The sequence below is a fragment of the Varanus komodoensis genome, unplaced genomic scaffold, assembly GCF_004798865.1.
Source record: "Varanus komodoensis strain SLA01 unplaced genomic scaffold, ASM479886v1 scaffold4, whole genome shotgun sequence".
NCBI lineage: Eukaryota > Metazoa > Chordata > Lepidosauria > Squamata > Varanidae > Varanus > Varanus komodoensis.
The window spans coordinates 56,214,179-56,234,308 of NW_025335941.1; the positions used below are offsets into that span (position 1 = coordinate 56,214,179).

The following is a 20,130-nucleotide window of genomic DNA, read 5'->3' on the forward strand; positions in this document are numbered from 1 at the left end:
ATACCACGTCCACTGCATCCCCTCCATCTAGCCATCGCAAAACCTTGTCAAAGAATTCCACAAGGTTTGTCTGGCAGGACCTGTTTTTGCGGAAGCCGTGTTGTGTGGCTGTCAGCCTCCCTTCCCTATCTAGCATCACTAGATCTCTCTCTAGCTCATCACTTTTCCAGTGCTGAGTGAATGCAATCCTTGCCACAGTGATTACAGGCAAAATAGTCAGATAATTTTTCTTATGTTATTAATGAATACGTAAAACAAGCTGGGCCTTGTTTCTCTCTCTGGGCTCCCACAAGCAAGCTGTCCATGGGGATGTCAAAGAAATTGGCAATGGATTCAAATGAGTCTAGATTTCTATGACTCCATCCTTTGACTTCCACAGTGGACTGGCTTTTTCTGAGTCATGTGGACTCCATGGACTTCCAGACTGCTTCCCCCCGCCCCCATTTTGGGGGTGGGGTTGTGCTAATTCACATTAGCACTAATGTCCATGGATTAGTTATATTAATATAAGCAATGTCAGGGCCAGTCCAAGACAGTTTGCTTCCTAAATGCTACTTTAGTACTAGGAATGGGATGGTGTTGTCCATCACTCACAGATGGGGAAAGCCAGGAAGTTCATGACAACAACACACTGTCTGAGGTGATGATCTCAGGTGTGCTGATGTGTATTTGCTATTGAGGTGATCTCTTCACTTTGCCTAATGGAAAAGCCAATCCTGACATATCTATAATTATATTTTTCTATAACATAATGCTCATTGGCCTAAGTTGATATGCTCCTGGACAAATTTGCACACAAACTACAGCATTTGGTAACAAAACAAAACACCACAATGAACAGAGCCACAATGAAATACAACAGGCCATCTGCAAAGTACAGACTGAATGGATTTAACAAAATCCATGCATCCCAGGCTGGCACTATCTAGTCTTTATAACAATCACATCTTCCTTCATCATTTAGTCTCACACAGATGCCGCTGCCCTGGAACATGCGCTCCCTCACACTAGGGCAACAGTCCCACCATGTTGTTCTCCCCCTCTTTTCATTCCTTGCTGTTTCTTCAGCAATGGCAGCACTGAGAAACCATTGCAGTGGGTGACACTCAAAGAGAGTGAGCGGAAAAGAGCAGGGTTTTCCTGCCTATACCGGAATCAGTACAAGGAAACAGAAAGGAATGAGGGGAGGAGGAGGAGGAGGGGGAGGAGGAGGGGGAGGGGGAGGGGGAGGAAGACATGTGTAGGTGTGGGGATGCTTAAAGAACTACCAGTAAGAGCTGCAGTACCACAGTGCTGGAACACACTGGTTTTGTAGTGCATAGAAACAGCAAGCACAAGAAAAAACATAGGAAATGTAGGATGCAAAACAAAGGCGTACTGAAGGAGAACTTGTGTCCACACAATGGGTTGGTGTATGTGTGATGTTACCCATGCAAGAGCAACACCCTTGGAAAATGTTCTTGTATGTGGGCCGTGCAGGGTTCAGCCTTCCAGCGCCATTTTTATCTGGGTTCAGAAGGTTTTCTGTTTTAGAGCTCAGCTTCCCCATCTCTGCTCTGTATCTAGGTTCTTGGACAAGATAGTTTTCTGGTAGTTTGCCTTCTGAGGAATGGTTTTTTGTGACCACCCATGCCCACTATGGCAGCCATTTTATGAATGAGCCATTTTATGAGAGCACCCACAACATTCTTTCAGCATTCCAAATGTGCGCACCAAGCCAAACAGCTTAGGGACTCTTGCTCTAAGTCGACCCAGAAGTTGGGCAGTTCTGTATATACAGATGGATCTAACTTTTATGAGTTTATCTTAACTGGGTGTGAAACCTGGAAAGTCTACAAGAAATGCAGATTCTTCAACAATCACATGAATGTGGAAAGGGGTTCCCTAAAGTCAGAAGGCTGAAGAACAGGTAACCTCTATCATACTAAAATTGCCTGCAACCAAGAGACAACGTTTTTTTAAAGAAGAGGAGGTAAAAAAGGAAGGAAGAAAGTAAGAAAACAAGAAAGCAAGCTGCAATCTTTGTGCAAAACTTTTGAAAGCCCTAATGCACCATATGGCAGGAAAGGAGGCTTTTTCTGGCTCCTGCTAAAGCCATTTTCCATTTGTAAATGCATTTTTTGTTTCATTATTAATGACTTCAGCTCCCTTTCTCAAAAGAAACTCAGAAAACCACAGTCCTGATCACTCAAGGTGGATCCCCCTACAAGGCAGAAACACAGAGTTGAAATGTCTGGTTGTTGTACAGCAAATCTTTATTTATATTTTACAGATGCCAGCATATTAGGTTGGTGACATCAAGCTTTTTCTCTATAGTCATATCAGGAACTGCAGCGCCCACCTGAACATTTCCTTCACATTCTGTTTATGAACGCTGCTTCTTGATTTGGCCCATTATGTATTTCGTTACAGCATTTCTGGGCCACTCCACATCCAGACAGATTCCAGAGTGGTGAACTCTATGAGGTTAAAATAAGCAAAAGAATAAAAATGCATTAAAAACATTGTTAAAAGATGGTATTAAGACCAAAGCTGCTCAGCACAAAAGGCTTCCCAGAAGAGGAATGTCTAGCTGGCACTGAAGACAGCACGGAGTTGGTGTCTGTCTATCTGCCTGATATGGGAGTTCCATAGAAATATGGAAGTCAACAGACTGAAGACTTTCCCCCTGGTGGAATCCAATCAGGCCAGGGATCTGTGAGGACTACCAGGAGAATGATGACCTCAACAATTGGGCAGGTTGGTAAGAAAGAAAGAAAGAAAGAAAGAAAGAAAGAAAGAAAGAAAGAAAGAAAGAAGGTCCTCTTCTCAGGTACCCTGGTCCCAAGTTGTTGAGGGTTTTGCACATAAGTACCAAAATGGGTAGTTCCTTCAGCAAGGGATTAATGTAATAATTTTAACATTTTTATTTAAAACATTTCTAGGCTGCTTTTCAGGGCAGAGGCCCTTCTGTGGTGGCTTACAGCAATGAAAGAGACTGATACAGTTTCATAGAAACAATTATCTAAAAAACAACAATAAACACTCAGTCAAGGAAGGCCAAAGAACTAGGTTTTCTGTTCCTGCCTAAAAGTCTTCAATGTTGGGGCTAGATAGATCCTTGCTGGCAACTCAATCCAGAGGTTTGGGGCCACTGCAGAAAAGGCAGATTTTTTCAAGCTAGGATGATCAAAGATCTAAGGACCAAGTCCTAGGCCTCAGTCCTTCAAGCAGTTTGTCTACATCCCCAGACTGTAGAAGCTGAAAGGTATCCGCAATGTGACTAGATGGTCACCCGTGTTAGACTCTGTCAGAACAATGACATCTAAAAGCTGACACGGCTGATAGGAGTTCGCAACAGACATTTCAGGGTTCATTTTACTGTACTCTCAAGCAAACACCTGAGAAGCAATTAACACGCCAAAGCTGTGCCATCACTGTGAGAGAATAAGTTTGCAAATGAATTCTTACTTGTGTTCAAGCATAATTATTTCCGCTCTGCTACCCAGCAATGCATTCCTCTTTCCCTGATTGGCCTCTCGCCTTTCTATGGCTCAGCTGCCAGGTTTTTCTTTTAGCTTTCTATTAAGGAACCCAGCAGAGGGACATTTAGCAAAAATCTTTACGGGTTCAGAATCCATAGTCCATCAGTACCTCTATTAGAACCAACCAGAATGTCACAAAATGGCAAGCAAATTTTTGAACAAAGAACCCTTCTTAGCCGTCTAGAGACTTTTAGTAATGGGACGGCATAGAAAAACTTTAAATAAATTAAATAAATAAATGAAAAATAAAATAAATCATGCAGGATGGTAAACCAATGGGTGAGGTGGGAAAGAAACCGTTGTTTCTCTGCCCTTGAGGTGCTTTCCCCATTTTTTCATTTAGTCTTGTTTTTCTCATGCTATACTCTGGTGCACAGAATTGCCATTTAAGTTATTGCATTAAAGCCACTTACTCTCATGCTGGACAATATAATCTCCATTTTATACTTGGCTGTGCCCTGTGGAAAGTGAGCGAGAGAAATACGCTGGTAAGTGCAGACTTACCTTCCCAGATCTGAGGGACATTTATCTCATTGGATTACATTTTCATTTATTTAATTTCTGCACTGGCCAATCTCCAAAACACTCTGGATGGTTGACAAAATGAAGGCGATGCCTTAATTACCAACTTTGTACAGTGGGAAGAGTGGATTTAGTAAGCTTCCCAGATTAAAACGCTACCTGAGGTTGGAAAGCAGATATGAGTCCTGGGCTGGTTCTTTTGAATGGTTCCAGCAGCAGAACTCTTCTTTATGATCTTGATTTAGTGACTTCTCCAGCAGATAACTTTAGGAACATATATACATGCAACGGTGTTGGAAAAGTAGGCAGGTCCCTCCCAGAGTTGGATTTGACAATGTGCATTAATATTTCTGTTGTCTGTAAAATCGGTAGGCTAAGAAGACACCTCCCACCCTGATGTCTCCACTGAGGAAGGGAACCACTGAAATCTTTCTGCATCCATTATATCAGGAAGCAGTAGCTGGTGGCTCTAATCCTGGTGTGGTTGTGTTTCCACTCTGGCTTTTAGTTTGAACTTTTAAGGAGCTGTCCATAGTTCTGGACCCAATTTTGTGGCTATGGTTCAGCACTGCGGATAGCTCCTTCAAAAGTCTGACTCCAGGCCAGAGTGGATAAACCAGCCCATTGACCTTGAAGCCACCTCCCTGCACTGACGCAAGGGTTTCAGCCTGAAGGCCAAATTCCATTTCAGAACAGTTCTGCATTCTGGAAGGGAGTTGGAAGAATTAAAGTACATAGTAGAGACAAAAGATAAAATTTCAACCTTACTGAAGTTGGTAAATTACCCTGCCTAGATGGTATCCATTGTAGCATTCTTAAAGAACTGAAACATGAAATTGCTGGCATTCTTTTCAGATATTTAGTATGCCCCTAAGATCAGCCTCTGTACAAGAGGATTTGAGAATGGCCAGTGTAGCACCAATTCTTAAAAAGGGATCCAGTGGGTTCTGGGGAATTACAGGCCAGTTAGCTTAATGCTTGTTCTGGATAAATTTCTTGCAAGTGTTATTAAAGATGGAATCAATAAGCACACAGAGGGACAAGTCCCGTTGAAAAGGAATCAAAATGGATTCTGCAAGGGCAAACCGTGTCACACTAACCACAGAGTAAACATTTGTTTACTTGGAGTTCCAAATAGTTTTGACAAAGTTCATCACTGAAGGTTCCCGAGGAAACTTAGCAGTCATAGAATAAAAGAAGGGTCTGTCTTATGGATCAGTAATTGGGTAAAGAATAGAAAGCAGAGTGAGAGACTAAACAGCAATTTCTCCCAATGCAGAGATGTACCCAGTGGGGTCCCACAGGGTCCTGTGTAGGACCACTGTTTTTCAACCGATTCATCAATGATCTGGAATTAGGAATAAGCAGTGAAGTGGCCAAGTTTACTGCTGACACCAAACTATTTAGGGTACTTAAATCCAACAGGGACTGTGCGGAGTTGCAAAGCGATCCCTCCAGACCGGGTGAATGAGCATCAAAATGGCGCATGGCCAGTCTGTGTTGACAGTGCTGGGCGACACCGCACAAGGGCAGCTTCGTATACTCTTACGTGCACATGCCTGCTTGTTGCAATCTCTGAGCCATCAGGAACCAGAAACTGTGGCAGGAGATCCACTTCATTCAGAGAGCCACTGCCTGCACATCTTGCTCTGCCTGGCGTAACAGACGGAACAGAAACGGTGTTACGACCAGCACGTCATGCTGCAGGGCCGGCTGGGTGGCTTGTTTCCTGCCTGGAATGAATATGACACTGTTCCCCCGCCCAGCAGGCTCTGCTTTTGTGGCTGCTGCCAGCCAGCCTGCCTGCCTTCCTCCAGCCAGCCAGTTTTATCCTAAATCAATATCAGAAGGTTCTGAGGGCGTGAGCTGAGGCAGCAGGCCAGCCTCTCCTTCACATTATCGTGGATTCTCAGGGAAGGACGCCTAATATGTGTCCGGAAACCAGCTAACGCCATCCTCTGGAGTCCAACTGATTACGGCTGCAAGATTCCTGCCCCTTCCAAGGTGGGCTCTGATATGTGGCCGCTCCAGGTGCTTCATTAAATGAGGGCCAGCAAGCGGTTCTTCCTTTCTGATGAGGCCACTCCACTATCTGCAGGGCTGCAGACGAGGTGTTCGGCTGGAGATTGTCACCCTCTGCCTGGCTGCCGGGTGGGCTTTCCAAAGTAAGTGCCTGTGGACCGCGTGCATTCCTTCTTGCCTGGAACTCGGCTTTGTTTGGCTCTTTTCTGGGCTTGGGAGGGCTGCTGAGGGCTTGCTAGCACTGCTGCAACCGTGGGTTTTCTGGAGAGGTTTGCCTCAGCTCTGGGAAGCCAAGGTCCAGCGCATTGGCTTCCGCCGCCTCCTTCCTCTTTCGACTCAGGGTGTGCCATCCTGTTTGCGCCGCTCCCACCTCAACGGAGCTGCCACCTATTCACTCCCGACCACTTTTGTAAAAGTCTCCTCTGCCTGTTAAGCAAACACACTGCAGTCAGATGTGCGACAGACGTTGCTCTCCCCATGTGGTAAGCAATGCAGAGATGGGGAAACAGCTCCTGTGGAATTTCTGCCTGGCATAATAAGAACAGCCGTGCCAGTTCAGATCAAGGGCTTTCAGCCAGAGACAACCAGGAGCAGTTTGGAGCAGGAGTTTGGTGGAAACTGGGATAATTAATTGGGGGATGACCCACTGATTAACTCCTGGCTTGCTTTTGGATGAGCGCTTGGTCACATTTTTAAAACCCCATTTTCTGCAAAATTTGCCATGTGTGTGAAAGGGTGTGTGAACAATTCCTTGCTCTCTCTTAACCCCTCCCCCCCTTTTTTTGCATTTTTCCACACCACTGGAGAGCCTTCCCACTGCTTTCAATTTGTATAGTGCTTTTCCACACTATGTGTCTAGGGCAGTTCAAAACACAGGGACAGCGAGACCAAAAGAATGCATATCAATACACTGTCACTACATCAAGCTAAGCAATTTCACTAATATTAACATAACCCTAAGATACAGAATCAGAGGCATCTTGGGATGATCTCAGTGTGGGGCTGTAATTTAGCTGAAGTCTTCATTTACTTGAGGCAGTTTTGATGAGAAATTTATGATCTGACATTCCCTTTGGTGCACCTGAAATACATCCCAGCTATTGTGTGTGTATGTAAATTAGCATAAGCCATTTTTATGCAGATTCATGACCTATAGCCCTGAGCTTCAAATCTCTTAGGTGCCTAGCAACATTGGCACAGATGATGGGAAACATAGCCCCAAATACCTGGAGGGCAAGACATTTAGGGAGCATGTGCTATGCTTGTCATTCTTCATCGATGTGTTTGAAGACAATTATGCCAATGGCTATTATCATTTCATGTGGCAAAGAGTTCCAGAGGTTAACCATGTACCATGTGAAGAAATCTATTTTGCTTGTTTGCTACCAAAGTATCAGGGTGACCTCAAGTGTTTGAGAGGGAGCAATATTTTTATGCATCATTCATAATATTTCCAAGTTTCTTTCATGTTTCTGTCCACCTCACCATGTCATAGGCATGATTGTTCTTCCTGAACTAAAACGAAACGAAACCAAAACTCCCCAATACTGTGAACTTTGAGGAGTCACTCCAAATTCCTTAAGCATTTTAATAATCTTTTTCTGCAGATTTCCCCATCACCTCTACCATAGCTCTAAATGAGATACCAGTTTTGAGATGACACAACCCAAACTTTACACATTATATTTTTCTAAAGACATTCAAGGAGAAAGCAGCTCTTAGAACAGAGGGCGGGACCCACATTCAAGGCCATACATACAGTCCCCCTCCGTTGCACCCCCCTCCCCAGTTTCCATTGCCACCCCAACCAAAATCCCATCAATTTTGTGGAGAACCAGGGCACAGAGCTTCTGTAGAATGGGCTGTTGGGAATACAATTCTGCAGGGAACAAGGCAGATTTCCCTTTGCTTTGATTCCAGCAGTTGTGTCTGCCCTCATTGGTAGGAGCTAAATGTGTCTCCTGGGCTATGAACGCAGCTCCCCAACCCTTAGAAGGTGCGAGTCCGTCTTTAAGGCTAGCAGGAACACTGCTGGGGGTGGTGATGCTGTTGTTGCTGTTGTTAGTTGCAAAGTTGTGTCCGACTCATCGCGACCCCATGGACAACATTCCTCCGGGCCTTCCTGCCCTCCACCATCCCCCAGAGTCCACTCAAGCTCACACCAACTGCTTCAGTGACTCCATCCAGCCACCTCATCCTCTGCTGTCCCCTTCTTCTTTTGCCATCTATTGTTCCCAGCATCAGGCTCTTCTTCCTTCTCATTAGGTGCCCAAAGTATTTGAGTTTCATCTTCAGGATCTGGCCTTCTAAGGAGCAGTCAGGGTTGATCTCCTCTAGGGCTGACTGGTTTGATTGCCTTGTGGTCCAAGGGACTCTCCTCCAGCACCTCAATTCAAAGGCCTCAATTCTTCGGTGCTCAGCCTTCCTTATGGTCCAGCTTTCACAGCCATACATTGCAACTGGGAAAACCATAGCCTTGACTATATGCACTTTTATTGGCAGGGTGATGTCTCTGCTTCTTAGTACACAATCGAGATTTGCCATAGCTTTCCTCCCCAGGAGCAAGCGTCTTTTAATTTCTTGGCTGCAGCACCATCTGTGGTGATCTTGGAGCCCAGGAAAATGCTGAGTGGCAACTAATTGTATTCTTGTTCCATCCTCTTCTCAGCTTCTTGGCTCTCCAAACCCTCCATCTTTGCCGTAGGAGTTGCTGGGCTGGGCTACATGCCAGGCCAGATGAAATGACGGCTTTATTGCTTAAAAATGATATTTGAGCCCACCATGAAAAAGAACACCACTTGGCACTTGTCCTCAGCTCTGCTTTTATTGCATGGAGCTCAGTGTGAGGTATTTGTGAGCCCTAGGGCTTTTTTTAAAGTTGGCATCTTTACTTGGAGAGCCAAGAAAGGAGTAAAAAACCCTGAAACCAGAACACACTTGCAGTCTTAGCTATGGACATGGTGGTGGTAAGTGTATGCCAGTTGTCAAGGTGGTGAGGTTTTGGAGGTTCCAGCACTTATTCTAGGGTAGACTTCCCCAATGTGGGACTCTCCAGTGGCTTGGGACTATACAATCCATATATGCCCAGTCGCCCCCTGAGATCGGCGGGAGAGGCCCTTCTCCGGGAGCCCTCCGTGAGAGAAATTAGGAGGGTGGCTACTCGGAGGAGGGCTTTCTCAGCAGTGGCGCCCCATCTATGGAATGCGCTCCCCAGAGAGGTCCGCCTGGCGCCATCGTTATTTGTTTTTCGGCGCCAGGCAAAGACCTTTTTATTTAAGCAACATTTTAAATGTTAATACCACTGAATTTTATCTGGCCAGGGCGGCTTATTTTATAATGTGTGTTTTAAATTATTATGATTATTTTATATGTATATTTTAACTTATTGGTTTTATTTATTGTTGTAAGCTGCCCCGAGGCTTCGGTGAATGGGGCGGCATAAAAATGTTTTAATAAATAAATTAAATAAATAAACTTCCAGGATTCCCAAACACTATCCCTGTGCTGATGGGAATTAAAGACCAAACCATCAGGAGGGCATCATGTTGGACAAGCTGCTCTGGGGTTTGGTTACCTTCAACCAAGGTCATTGGCAGCTTATGGGGTTTCTGCAATATTACTGTAGCAATAATATTTATATACCACTTAGCATAAGTGGTATATAAGTATTACTTAGGCTGGACATGCACATGGTAGGCATGTCATGAGTGGAGCCTGCTGGAGCTGGGGGGTCAGACTAGGTGGCCCAGGAGGCCCCTTCTGACTTGCTCTGTTTCTATCTTCTATAATAGCATCTCTTTATTTGCACATAAATAGAGGTTTATGCATTATGTGGCTTATATCCAGGCTGAGCATGGGGGGGGGGGTCATAGATGTAACATTCCAATGGATCCCCTTCCCCCATTTGTTTTGCAGGGGGTCTTGCACCCTAAAGTTGTCTCCAAACCTCCCTTTTACTCATTTGTTCCCTGGCCTGATCTGGCTCCATTCTAACATGAGCTGCCATTAGTGAAATGGCCCCACGCACGACATGGACTATATCAACACATTCTTTAGATGTTCACAACCCAGGTTTGGACCACAATTCCCAGCAGCCACAGCCAGCCCAATTTATAGCAGGAAAGGGAAGGAGGCAGGGCGGAGAAGGTATCCTGAACCCAAGCGAGATCTGCCAGGCTAAACTTGCTCAACTCGTTTTGGCCTTCCCTTAATCCTGGCTCTTTTACAATCAGATTGGGCTGTAATGGATCCTGATGAACCCACCCATCTCATTACAGCACCCAAAGCTTGTGATTTCCCCATTTCCTTCAAAGCAGCGGTGAATGACAGGCATGGAAACCAAATGGCCCGGGGCTTGCAGGATGAAAGCTATTTGTATCTATTGCTTCCCATATGGCAGTGCACTGTTTGCTCTGAATTCTTCCTGTGGAGTTCAGCGCACATGCTGTGTGGGAGTCGCAGCAGATGCTGTTCTTCAAGAGCAATGGCACACTCTTTTAACTTGTTGTTCGCTTTATTTATATCCCTTCCTTCTGTGCCTTTGCACATCTAAAACCAGCAATTAAATTACAGTAATGCCCCTAAACCAGAGAGGGGAGCAATTTCATACATTCAGACAGTTGCAGCAGATAAAACAAAAGAATCAAATATAATAGCTGTCTAAGTGAAGAGATGCTGTCAAAAAGAGCACCAACCCAGCCCTGCAGAGCAAGGAATGGCAAGGTTTGGTGCAGCCCTTTTCCTTGTCTCATCAACTACCTGTGCACCAGCGTTGGGGCACGGCGAAGGACTGTCCTTTCTCAGGGCTTCTGAGCAAGGCAGTCTCCATGGCCCTTTCCTCAGTGCGGGTACCTTCTCACTCCCATTGGGATCAGTGGCCATGGCTCTGCCTTCTCCAGGGAACAAAGAGGCTGCAGCATCTGCTTCTCTTGTCCTCACCATCTCTGAGTCAGAGTGAGAGGCAATAGAATAGAATCATACCATTGGAGGGGGGGGGGGGGGATTGGGTCCAACCTCCTGGCTCAGTGCAGGACTCAAGACTCCCAGCCAAATACTAACCAGGCCTGACCTCACCTAGCTTCTGAGGTTAGGTAGGATCAGATCAGGCACTTTGGACTGTATGGAATGGTAAAGAGGAAAAGACAGCCTCCCCTTTCCTTGCAGGAAGGGTAGGCACCTGTTGTGGCCCGGCAGAAAAATTCAAACAACAGGTTGCAAATTGAGCAAACATGTTAATATAGATGTAATATACTTTCACCATAGCTGGGAAAAAGATCGATGAACTGAGCTGTGTGTCTTCGGACTGTATGATACCTGTTCAAAGTTCTCCTCTCTTATGGTTCTTTTTCAAAACCTAACATGGGTTGGTCAGCCTTTCAAACAGAGGACTGCCCTCCTTAAAGTAGGGTGCACAGGCACTCTACATCTGATGGACCCACATGCATTTTTGCCTCCGCTGCTCATTTTCTGCTGAGTTACCTCAGCTTCATTGATTTGCATGCTAAAGCACTGATTGACAGCCCTTCTGCTGATGTTACCACATCAAATGTAGCATCTCCTTTCTTTTCCCATAGACACTGCAGGTCCACTGCTATGAAAAAAGCCACCCCCAGGTTCTAGATTGGTCTCTTTGCTCCATCTGTCCTCTGTTCGTGTCTCCTGAAAAATCGGAGTTCGAATGAATTCTGTTAGAAATAACTCACAGGGGGAAAAGCAAATGTAGTGGAAGTCTGCGCATGTTCACAAAGCATTGTGGGGATGGGGACGGAGACAATGTGCTAGGAAAAAGCCAGCACATGGTGGTCATCAGCTCATACAGTTGTGGTCTTCTGCACCTACCAGAATGTACCTTATTCAGCTTTCAGCACACTAGGAAGTGCAGTTTAGTGGTTAGAGTGTTTGACTTGTACCAGGAAGAGTGTGAGCAGGTAACCTTTGTGCCCGCTCAGCCGGCTGACCAGATGGTAACTGTTGATGGGCAACCTCAAGAAACCTTTTAATGGTTGCTTATGGCTCTTTGTCTTTTTACTTGACTTGGATTGGACAGCCCTTTAAACAGAGGACACACCTTGACAGCCCTTCAAACAGAGGACTGTCCTCTGTCAATTCAGACACCAGGTATTCTCTTCTACAACTCATATTAGCCCTAACTGGCATAGTTAATGGTGAGGAATCATGGGACTTGGAGGACCCCAACTCCTTGGGCTGAAAGTTGGTCAAACCCTTGTTCCAGATGGGTGGATACTACAAAGACACTACTCATTAGCCAGCATTAGTCTCCTCTCACAAGCAGCATTAATGCCCTTCCAATTAGGTGGGGGAGGCTCGTGACTTGTCCGTCCGTGGGGTTTCTTAGAAACTATCCATGGTGATGAACCGTATCCCCAGAATAGCTTCGTCACCATGGAGCGCCGTGGACCAAGGACTCTCCAGCTTCCCCTGCATCTGATGAAGGTAAGCGCACGAGCTGGGGCAGGAAATCTTGTGAAGGAATGTATAGTACTTTCAAGGGAGCTGCTATGACAAAAACTATAGGTATGTTTACTAGTCACAAACTGATAAGCTATCAAGTAGATGCAAAGCAGTTAGGAAACGTATGTACACCCGGAGAATGAAATAGGGAGGTCTAAGGTCATAAAGGAGCTGAAGGTGGTGCATGGGAAAATCCAAACTGGCTTAGGGATTCACCTCCTATTAAAGTAGCACTGGAGACTATGCCGGCTGTATTGCTTTCTTGGCAAATATTTAGCAAAGAGCAGAAAGAGATGCATTATCCCAGGAGTGGACAACTCCACTTTAGGTTAGCAACCTGAACATTCTGAAAAAGAGGAATGCATTGCCTGGAAAAAGTGGGCACAAGAGAACCCAGGGCTGCACAAAAATTGCTTATCCTAATTTATATGTGCAGATGTGAATTTAGAAAAAAATACTGTCGGTCAGTGCTTCAGATATAGAAACATGAAGCCGGCAGTGCATGAATGTATGAATAAGGAGACAAGAATGGCTATAAAATAGCTGTAGGAGTTCCATTCAAGCCAGGGCCGGCTCCAGATATGGGGTGGGGTGCGGGCTGAGCAAAACAGCTAGCAGGCTTCTCTGGCCACAGCATATGGATTTGTGGAGCTGCCTGACAGTTCCCACAGTGCCTCGGAGCATTCTCATGCGGCGATCTGGAATGCTCCAGGACATTGTGGAGCCTTATCTATTTATTGTGTTTGTAAACTTTATTTGCAAACTTTATTTACAAAGTTTAAAAATGTACGGTAAAATGCAACTAAAATTAACAACACATCTAACGATCCATAAGCAAAGGCAGGCCACTTTGCAGAACCACCGATTATACAAAACCAACATGAGACACACAACAACAACCAGATATAAAATATGAAAACTGTTAAAATCATTCTAACAATTAAAGTATCGGGGAAATAATAAGGTCTTTGCCTGGTGCCCAAAAGAATGCAAAGAACATGCCATGTGAACCTTTTTGGGGAACTGGTTTCAAAGACGGGGTGCCACCACCATGAAAGCCCTTCGGCCCGTAGGCTCCCTCCTTATTTCCTGTGGAGGGGGCTACTTCAGATGGCTGATGACCAAAGGGGCTGAGTAGGTAAATGTGGGAAGAGGTGCTCCTTTAGATACCCTGGCCCCAAGCTGTTTGAGGCTTTAAACACAAGTGTTAACACCTTGAATTGGGCCCAGAGTTCAATTAGTAACCAATGAAGGTAGTAGAGAACTGAGGTTTATTATGGTCCTATCTGCCAGTCCTGGTCAGCAGCCCCATTCTGGACCTACTGGAGTTTCTGGACTGTCTTCAAGGGAAGCCCCACATAGAAAGCATTGCAATAATCTAGAGAAGAGGTTACCAGTGCATGAATAACCATTGCCAGGTTCTGTCTGCCCAGATAGAGTTCTGGCTGGTAAATTGCTCTTGGCTGATAAAAGGTGAAGAAGATACTTTGAAATGGCAGGCCGCTTCCAAGGTTGGTGAGAGACATGGCAAAATAGGAAGGACACATGGAAATCAGTGATAGAAGATCCTGCTGGGGCCCTGGAAACTGCCCAGGGATGCCATCTGCTAGTCCTGCCATATCCCACCTGTTCCTTGACAGCAAGTTTCAAACTCTCGAACAGCTTCATTGCCCAAATTCAGGCTGTCTCTATTTCCTCCTCTTCATCTCCTCATTGGAATTGAAACCCAGATCATCCAAGGACTTGGGTGTGACATCGCATAGAACAGCTCTGGCTCTGAAGTTACCCTTCAGATGTGGTGGACTACAATTCCCACCTCTCTGTGCCATTTGGAGGTCACTGAGCTGAAGGAGATTTCTGTAGCTAGCCTTTGAACACAAGGGGCAGGAATGCTCATTGTAGATAAGGCTGCTCCAGGATTGAAGAACGAAGCGTGTTTTTACACAGGCATCGGCAACCTGCAGCCAGCAGTCCTGTGTGGCCCTCGGCTTAATTTAACACTGATTTCAAAACCTCTCCATGTGCAATCAGTTGGGACTTCTAACAAGAGGGACCTGTCGCCTCCCTGGGAGCCCTGTGGGTGGGAAGAAAGAGAGGGAGAGAGAAATGTCTGGAGAAGATAGAAAAAAGGACGGATCCACCATCCGTTGGCACTGGCCTCATTCACTGCCTCCACCATGCAGCCTCAGAAGAATTAAACGCAAGGGAATGAGTTCTTGCCAGAAAGGGAAGGTACCCCTCCTTTTCACAATAACACTTTCCTTTGGTTTTTTTGCAGCCCAAGGAGGAGAAGCATCTTTGCTAGTGTCACAACCCAACCTAAACACCACCGTGAATAGAGACATTTTGCTGTCGGTGGCCCATACCGCCAGGAATCCCCCGGTCATCGAGTGGAAGCACACTTCGCCCAGGGGCACGACTAAAATAGCCGAGTGGAAGCCGGGCAGTTACACCAACATATCCCTCAGTTATGAGAACCGCGTCAACACTTACGAGAATGGCTCTCTTCAGCTGCTGCAAGTGGAGATGACAGATTCCGGTTATTACTTAGTCACGGTGAGGGACGAGTTCGGAAACACCATCTATGGCACCATCCTATTGAATGTTTATGGTATGAAATGAGAGGATTTGCTATTTTGTCTCGGGCCAGCTGGCCATGATGTCCTCTTTAGCAGGGATGATGGGATTTGTGGCCCAAGATATCTGGAGGGCACCAGGTTGGAAGAGCCAGTCTTAGGAGAAAGCAGGGTATACATGTCTTAGAATAAGCACATATGCGTATTTTTTCTGCCACTGCAGGAGGGCTATGCCACATGTCTTGCATATGAAGCCCTGCAGAAGTCAGGAGGGACAAAAGTGGGGGGCAGGGGGGTGAATCTGGCACCGACTGCTTGCAGGAACCAAGATCGAACTGGATTAGCTGTGCTCACTTGTTCAGCAAACTCTTAGGACAAATGATCTGTGGTCAACTTCCTTCACCATGTGTTCCGGGTCTATTTCCCTCCCCAGAAATTCTCTACGAAGACTTGCATTTCGTTGCTGTCTTTTTCACCTTCCTCACAGCAGTGTCTGCCATCCTGGTCTGCTTCATGTGGTTGTGCAATAAGTCCATATACTTGATTCAGAATGAGCAACGGCAGCTTAGAGGTAAACTTACCTGGGCCGGTCCGGCTTCTTCTGTTTGTTCCATTTTGTTTACTCTGCCTACCCATCACTTCTTAAGATGCTGCTGTCGATACTGTGGGGAGTGAGCTGAATCCTGAAGAAGCCCAACAGCTACAGTCCACAACAGCAGCTTTCCTCAACTCGGTGTTGCCCAGGGGTGTACAACTCCCACAATCCCCAGCAAGTATGACTACATAGTTGGGCAGGTCAGGTTGGGGAAGGTTCCTCTCCAGGTTAAATCACTCTGCAGCGGGCCATAGAAGCATCTTGTCTTTCATGTGCATGCACATAAATTTAGGCCTATGGCTGCTCGAAGACCATTTGCTGTCTCCTTACCTTGCATGGCAGCTGGAGGAATTTATTTTGACTATGAACCTACTATAAAACAATCACACGAATATCTAATTTGGCCTGCTGCACACCAGGTGTGTAGAACAAATCCATCAACCAATGGCCATTCAACTCGCTGGGGATGATGGGTGTTGAACACAAAACATCTGAGAGAGGCCAGGTTGTGGCAGGCTAGAGCAGGGTCTTTGGGTGGGTGTCTGTGGGGGGACAGAGTAGCAGCATCTGGCATAACAGGACATGGCTATCCCTGTTTTTATCTGTGAAATTGTGGAATTTCAGCTGTGATGAAGGTAGGTGTGGTGTCATGATACAGAGTCTGGTACTTGGGCAATCCAGGTGCTATTCTCCATTCAGTCATGAAGTGCACTGGCAGACTTTGATCCTGTCACTGGCTGGATGACTGTCACTAACCTACCTCACAGGGTTGTTGTGAGGATAAAACAGAGAGAAGAACCCATGTATGCCTTGGGTTCCTTGAAAGAGGAAAAGGGCAGGATATAAATTTAATAATACAAACCGAGGATTTTCATGCATTTTAAGGAATTTTTGTTCAAGCTGACCATATTCCAAATGCCTTGAGAAAGTTCAAGTCCATACACGATTTTACTTTATATAATGCTTATTACTTCTTTTCTATACACTTTTCTAGGAGTGCTTTAGGATAGGTCATTGCCCTTTCCATTTTAAGAGCTGAGGACTGACATGGAGACATCTTTGACAGGTCCCAAACATCACCAGATACCATACTGAACGCCTTTCTTAGACGCTTTCGCTTCTAACTGCAGCCCACTTAACGAAAGCTGCTGTGTGGCCAGGTGCAATGCGGAAAGCCAGCAGAACAGGGAGCTGGATGTCAGTCTTTTTCTCTTCCTGATGGCCGGACCAAGAGTCTGGTAGCAAGATGGAGCAACTGCTGGGGCCCACCAAAGAAGCAGCTCCGTAACACTATGGAGGGTGGTTTAAGAATGCGTCCTCAGTTCATGCAGGTCTAGGCTGGGTTACTCAACAGGCCAGTGCCCTGGACAAACCAAGCATGCCACATTTGTATCTATGCTAAGCAGGTGCTGCTCAGCAGGGGAATCCATGTGGAAAAGAGCCCCTGGAAGGAGCTTGTTTGACAAATGTCTGGCTTGAACATAAGCCAGGGGAAAGAAGCTGATAAAGAAACCTTTTGCATTCTCTGTTACTTTCTTTCCTCCCCACCTTGTTTGCAAACTGCACGGTTCTGCCTGACATCCTTTGGGAGGTTTCAGGCATACAAAGAAATAGACAAACACTGGGGGTTACTTTACGTTAGCAATCACAGTAGCAATCGAGAACACCTGCCATGAAGGAAGGAAGGAAGAAAAAACATGTTCCAGAGATATTAAGCAAATTAGACATTTTGCAACAGTCCTTTCCATAGAGTTTGGAGCAGCCTTCCTTACCCTGAGGGATACTGGGAGTTGTAGTAGTGAACACATCTGGAAAGCATGAGGTTGGAGGCACCCAAGGAGAGGCCCAAGGTATTACTCCCAGTTCAGTCTCCTGATGCTGGGGACAGGGAACATTCTGTTATTCCAGCTCTGACCTGCAGATTCAAGGGGTAAACCCCAGAGACAGGTTTACCTTGCTCCATGAGAATCAAGTCAGAGTTGGTTCTCCTCAACACAAGCAGTTCCCTTTTTTTGCACCATTGATAGTTACGTATGCGAGCTTACCCAGGGCTACACAATTTGAAAACCTTCCATCTGGAGCCATCCTCTCCTTTCCTTGGGTCTCATTTTCCTTTCCCTTAAAACTGTGCTCTTGGCAAGCAGCTGTAGCTTTGTAGGAAAATACATTTTGCAGGAGTTCATGTGTCTGACTTTACAAAATACAGTCCTCTAATTGAGGGGCTGTCATAGATCTATCCTTTAATTGAAAAGCTGTCACGGCAAAATCTGGTTTGAAATCAAAGAATGCTAAGAAGGGAGATAGGAGGCCTTGACCTTGTCCATCAAGAACCAGCTCCTAAACAACAGACAAACATACCCCAGGGTTGAGCTGGTCATGCTCCTCCTTGCTAGGGTGAAATGACTGTTTTAATTATAGTCATTTCAACATTGGCTACGCATATAGATTAGCCTATGCAAAATGGTGCCCCTTTTCGGTCATGGATTCAGCATACCTCCAGCCCTTGGCATCCTTAGAAAGATCTGGGAATGAAAGACCCCTGCCTGAAAGTCTGAGGAATTGACGCCAATCAGTGAAAACTGATTTTCCACATTTCATGATTGAACTTCCCCCCTCAACAACTGAAACATTTGTAGGCTCCTGGACCCTTTAACAGGGCAAGCAAAAGGTGGTAGGATTTCTAAGACAGCTAACCATACAACCAGGCTTGGGTGTCTTCCACTGTACTGCAGAAACATTGCACATACGACCGAGATCTCTCTGTGTCTGTGTTTGTGCAGAATTGTGAGCAGCTCTGCTTCCAGTGAAAACATTGATCATGCTTCAGGTGGCATTCATAGGGTTGAAAGTGCAATCTTAATTCTCAGAATACAATCTGGGTTAATTAGTGCACAGTCCTGAGTAAAACAGCCCTGCCTAGGAGAATATGCCACCACATGTCCTCATTAAATTATGCTTGGTGGTTTGCTACCACATTTAAGGGACCTGCACTGTTGGCTCATACTATGATTTCATTTTGGAATATTTCCTTTCCAATTGTTCTGCTCTTAAATCAACAGTGTTCTCTGTTCACTTCCAGAAAGCACCACAGAAGAGACAGAGCTGCAAATGATGGGATGTTAGCCAAGAACTACTGTAAAAAAGGCAGCAGTTGATTATCTACCTCAAGAGGGAATGAGAGTACAAGAGCGGAGCCGGATCATCAGGCACATCAAATATTTTGCAATTTCTTTGCCTGCACAATGCCTTCTATGTAGAAGAGATAACAACACTCAATTGAAAAGACAGCCAAGTAACAAAAGGCCATGAGAAATGCCATCACTGCAGTAGCCCCATTTAAAATGGGCATGTTCCAAGAGGACAGAATGCTTCTGTTGTTTACTCTGTATGTTCTTAAGATACCTAACTTTGCACTGATAATGTCAAAGATTGCATGATGGTAAAGGCACAAAGATTTACCATCTTAGACAGAAAATGCTCTGCAACTCCCTACGCTCCCCAGCTAGATTTTGACGCATATGGGTAGCAGAAGGAATCACTGCACTGGAAAAAAGTGGGAACTTTCGACCTTTTTCAAATACATTAAACAGTTAATGGGCATCTGGCGACCGGTCATGACCCTGCACCCTTCTCCAAACTGCTGGTTTGTTTGGAATTGTTCCTATTAGTTCATGTGTGCTCATTAGCCCCCTGACATTGGTCAGTAACAAAATGAACACTCTTTATTTCCCGCATTTGTATTCCCCTTTTTCTACAGCAGTCAAGGCAACAGCTGTTGGGGCAATCGCATTTTATTCTTGCGACAATCTTGTGAGGGAGGGTCAGTCCGAGAGTGGCATGTCACTTCATGGCAGAGTTTCTAGCCTGGGAACTACAATCCAGTATTGTGGTCATGGCTTGAATCAACCTTTTACATGCTATCTCCTAAATCTATGTAACTTTGAATTGTGGTAGCATGAGGCAGCAGTCTATGAATTTGTAAAATATTCTGCACTAGTGGCAGTGATGCTCAAACTGTCCTTAGGTGTGGGTGCTACTGAATGCTGAAACTGGCAAAGGAACTTTTAAAGTCTTTTGATAATTATTAAGAAAATGTGGTGCTAGAACCATTTGACAGCATCAATGCTCTCATTTTAAAATTAGGGTATTTCATGCTGCCCAATTCCATACAAGTTATGGCACTTGTTCCTAAATTCAGTGTCAACAGGCATTTGGCTATGATCCAAGTGGTATATGTATAAACACAGTGCAAAGCTATTCAGTGACATTTCAATAAAACACCACCATTGTGGCGTTGTGGGGATCCCTAAGCACCCCAAAATAAGCATAGCCGTAGTGAAGAACTATTTCAAGGCCAGATACATTCCTGTAGACTTCTGCATACCCCTTAATGTGAGCATACTCTACAAGGAAGCAGATA

The 20,130-nt window shown here is 45.4% G+C and overlaps 1 protein-coding gene across 4 annotated transcripts; it reads left to right on the plus strand.

Annotated features, from left to right (window-relative positions):
- The first annotated feature begins 1,585 nt into the window (after window positions 1–1,585).
- On the plus strand, window positions 1,586–20,112 carry VSTM5 (V-set and transmembrane domain containing 5). Of its 4 annotated transcripts, XM_044442314.1 has the most exons (5): window positions 1,586–2,739; window positions 5,472–6,211; window positions 14,818–15,150; window positions 15,549–15,686; window positions 18,790–20,112. In XM_044442314.1, exons 2-5 carry the CDS (start codon window positions 6,121–6,123, stop codon window positions 18,831–18,833), a joined length of 606 nt encoding a protein of 201 aa, XP_044298249.1. In that variant the 5' UTR covers window positions 1,586–2,739; window positions 5,472–6,120; the 3' UTR covers window positions 18,834–20,112. The 4 variants fall into 4 exon arrangements, with proteins under 4 accessions (XP_044298249.1, XP_044298248.1, XP_044298246.1 ...); XM_044442313.1 differs by lacking the exon at window positions 1,586–2,739 and having other exon boundaries at window positions 5,405–6,211; XM_044442311.1 differs by lacking the exons at window positions 1,586–2,739; window positions 5,472–6,211 and having other exon boundaries at window positions 13,757–15,150.
- The last annotated feature ends 18 nt before the right edge of the window (window positions 20,113–20,130 follow it).

What these genes read in the sequence shown, in the direction of transcription:
- VSTM5 (XM_044442311.1), top strand. Translation starts at nt 14,559, where the DNA reads ATGTGCAATCAGTTGGGACTTCTAACAAGAGGGACCTGTCGCCTCCCT. An exon ending in CATCCTATTGAATGTTTATG is followed by an intron (nt 15,151 to 15,548) that starts GTATGAAATGAG and finishes TTCCCTCCCCAG; the next exon opens with AAATTCTCTACGAAGACTTG. An exon ending in TGAGCAACGGCAGCTTAGAG is followed by an intron (nt 15,687 to 18,789) that starts GTAAACTTACCT and finishes GTTCACTTCCAG; the next exon opens with AAAGCACCACAGAAGAGACA.